This window comes from Microchirus variegatus (assembly GCF_963457635.1).
Source record: "Microchirus variegatus genome assembly, chromosome: 10".
NCBI classification, from domain to species: Eukaryota; Metazoa; Chordata; class Actinopteri; order Pleuronectiformes; family Soleidae; genus Microchirus; species Microchirus variegatus.
Genome location: NC_139811.1, coordinates 7,444,575 through 7,448,149, shown reverse-complemented (window position 1 = coordinate 7,448,149; position 3,575 = coordinate 7,444,575). Strand labels below are relative to the sequence as shown.

At 38.3% G+C, this 3,575-nt stretch overlaps 1 protein-coding gene across 1 annotated transcript in view; it reads left to right on the top strand.

Annotated features, from left to right (window-relative positions):
• Positions 1-217: 217 nt before the first annotated feature.
• The window catches only part of LOC310933099 (uncharacterized protein), a gene marked incomplete at both ends in the record, with an annotated part of 4,277 nt that continues 919 nt past the window's right edge, over positions 218-3,575 (top strand). Inside the window, 3 exons of the mRNA XM_083896521.1 lie at positions 218-476; positions 1,361-1,509; positions 2,532-2,669. Coding sequence (XP_083752647.1) covers positions 218-476; positions 1,361-1,509; positions 2,532-2,669 — 546 coding nt within the window. The remainder of the gene's footprint in view (positions 477-1,360; positions 1,510-2,531; positions 2,670-3,575) is intronic.

Below are 3,575 nucleotides of genomic sequence, written 5' to 3'. Positions count from 1 at the left end.
TGAGAATTCCGACGACACCACAGCCAGGGTTATCCTCAGTGAACAGCCCTGAAACTTCAGTGCAGGTGGCACGCTGTATTTGTGAAGGAAACCTCAAGCTTTGGCATTTGTAACTGAACACGCACGAGCAGGTGTGCAAGGATCTAAAACCTCGACATGAGAGACCTCTCCTTTCAGACTCCTGCAGGTTCATTCTCCCACCCGTCGCCCTCCTGCGATGCCGCGGTCCTTTCTCGTCAAATGCAGAAGGTCTCATCTTCTCAGCCCGTATAAGGATTCCTGTAGACAACACGCAGATGCTGAACAGCCTGTGCGGCGCATGGAAGGACAGGAGGACGGGCGTCATCCTGAAGACGCCACGCAGCCTGTGTCCCCTGCTTTAGGACTCAAAGCTCTGCTGGGTGAAATAAGAACACCGTTGGATGGGATGGGAGTCCAGTTTGATGCTGCCACCACAGACGATCATTGGACGTCAGGTACTCAAGAGTTCGGGGCCAATTCCAATTCTTATCTTAACCCTCAAGCTCAACCCTTAATCTTAACTGGCCCTCAAAACCAAGTGTTGAGGGTTATTTTGTCACTTAGAAATGGGACACCGCTTAAATGCAGATACGTCTTCAGACTGTAGGGGGCAGAATAACGCGAAAGCTGCGTCCAGTCTGTCAACTCCAAAAAAGAAGAAGAAGAAGAACACATTTACGTCACGATTATTTATTACGATCCGTTTGTCAGTCAAGTTATTAGGTTGTCAGTTAGTTATAAGATGATACTCATACAAATACCACAACCACGGACATATTCAGCTGACAGTTACCACACACCACGACTTATTGAAAAGTAAACCGCAGCAAACCATCGCTTGATCGTAAAAGATTGTAAAATACAAATAAATGTTACGCAACAATGACGTCAGTAATCCATAATATGGGCCTAAACTAAGATAATACAATGGTTTTCATCATTTTTATTTCTCTATTAACAAAGAAAATACTTCATTTTGTAGCGTACTCGTTTCGCTGCTTTCGGCGCCATCTTTGTTATGTGAAAACACCCAATGCATTCTGGGTAGCCCTTGCTCCCAAGGGTGGTCTCGGAAAATCTCAATATTGAGCGCGATACAGCCCTTAAACTTGACCCTCAACTTAATTTTTTTGAGAATCGGGACAGCACTTGCACTAGAGGGAGCGCACATTTTTGAGATTGAGGGTTAAGCAAGGAATTGGTATTGTTTGTGAAAGTGATGTGGTTACAGGAAGAATACAGACGTCTGCATTTGAAAGTGTTAGTTCTCAGTGATTTAGTGTCTAACTTTAAGCGATTGTTCTATAATTCTGCCTGTATGTTTCCTTTCATATTGCAGCTAAATCTCCGGTGCCGCCCGCCTCTCCAAAGCGACACCAGGCATCGGAAAGGGAGAGGGAACTGGAGAAGCTGGTCTGCTTGCTTCTCAACCACACATCGCACACTGATCTCAGATCCCCTGTCAGCCAGTGTCTACTCTGTGAAAAGGTAAGGATGCAACGTGGGTTGTGATCTGTCTAAACTGCAATTGCCAGTGTCAAATCTGAGTTCTGTAGTGAGCTGTAAACTGGTAAAATTAAATAAACGTATACCCAAAGTTCATCTCTACTTGGAGAGTAGTGTTTGGTTGTTAGCACTAATTTACATTTCATAATTCACAATGATCAATCCTGACATATTATGCAAACAAAACTCCCCCACCGATATGTGTCTTGATGTCTAAACTTGAGTCTGAATGACGCTGGTTTCTGGAAGCAACGATTTAAATTCCCAAAGTCATAAACATGTAAACTGTGATCACAAATTGTGAAAATAGATGATCAGTATAACATTTATTTCTTCTCATGGACAATAACCAAATTCAAATGGCCTACTTTGTCATTTCCTGTTACATATTAATGTATTCTAAGTAGGGCTGGGCGATATATCGGAAATGTATCGTTATCGAAATTTACGGCGATAATCGACGTCATTTTGCCGTTATCGAGATATTTGATAATAATAATAATAAAAAAAAGAATTATTTTGTTTTCTTTCAAAAAGTAGTTTTTGGCTGTGTGTGTACGTAGGCAGGCTACCGGTATGTTCATGTCCCTTTAAGACACTCGGACGTGTTCAGCGTATACATATCAAACATAACACATATATATATATACACATATATATATATACATATATATATACACATATATATATATACATATATATATATATGTATATATATATATATATATATGTATACATGTTATGTCTAATATGTGTCAGTACTGATATCTGTGTGTCACGGCGCACATGCTTATATCAGGCAAATAATGCAAATTAGGCGATGACATCATCAGCAACTTCGAACTTATCGTTCATTTATCGTTATCGAGGTGAGCTGCTCAATATATCGTGATGTTGATTTGAGGCCATATCGTCCAGGCCTAATTCTAAGGTAGTAAAGTTTCATCACAAAATAGTTAAATGTCGTTGGTTGCAGTTGTAAAACGACTCTCCGTTTGTCTCAGTCTCTGTCAGAGGTCCTGCTCTCAGGTGGCCTCCAAGCTCACGTCTCTGTTCCCGTGACGTCACCATCACCCACAGCTCCAGACAGGACGCACATGGCCTTCAGCTTCACAGCACTTAGCAGCTACGGCAGAGCTAAGGTACAATCCTTTATTGTTATTTTCAGTACAAACTATAAGGATTAGTTGATGCGTAAAAAGACTGAAGAATATTTGTTACACGGTTGGAGAATTATGTCTTAGTTACTGGCTGAAAATGACCGAAAATCTCTATTCAATACATTATATGTACATGCACATACATCCATTTTATTAAAATGCTTATTATTATAATAAACACTGCCATAATATGCCTTTAAGAATCTCTCTTTTATCGCATCTCCACAGCACACAGTTGTTTTGCTTCTCTTCTGGTCGACATGTTTTTGAGAGGGGTTGTGAGGCTTTTTAGATTTGATAATGTTCGGCATTTGCGACCCGTAGCTGCTTCTGACATGGCACAACAGACCAAAAACAGCAAACCAAAAACATTAAGAGGTCGTGGTCTAATGAGAATTTGCATTGTGAATATGCACTATTTCTGATGACATATCTATGGAAGCCCATTTCCACCAGAAAAAAAGGAGAAAAAAGAGGTAAAATTAGCCTTGATAATAAAAATATCCTCAAAGTAAGTTGAAATTATGAGAAAAAGTCATAATTATGAGATAAAAAGTCAAAATTATGAGTTAAAAAGTCATAATTACAAGATAAAAAGTCATTATTAGATTAAAAGAAAGTCAAATTATGAGATAAAAAGTCAGAACAATGAGATAGAAAGTAATAATTTTGAGTTAAAAAGTCATAATTATGAGATAAAAAGTAGAAATTGGGAGATAAAATTTATCTCCCAATTTCTCCTTTTTATCTCATAATTAATTAATTAATTAATGTCAAAATTATGAGTTAAAAAGTCATAATTATGAGATAAAAATTTATAATTATGAGTAAAAGTCACAATTATGAGATGCAAAGTCATAATTATAAGATAAAATGTCATTATTAAAT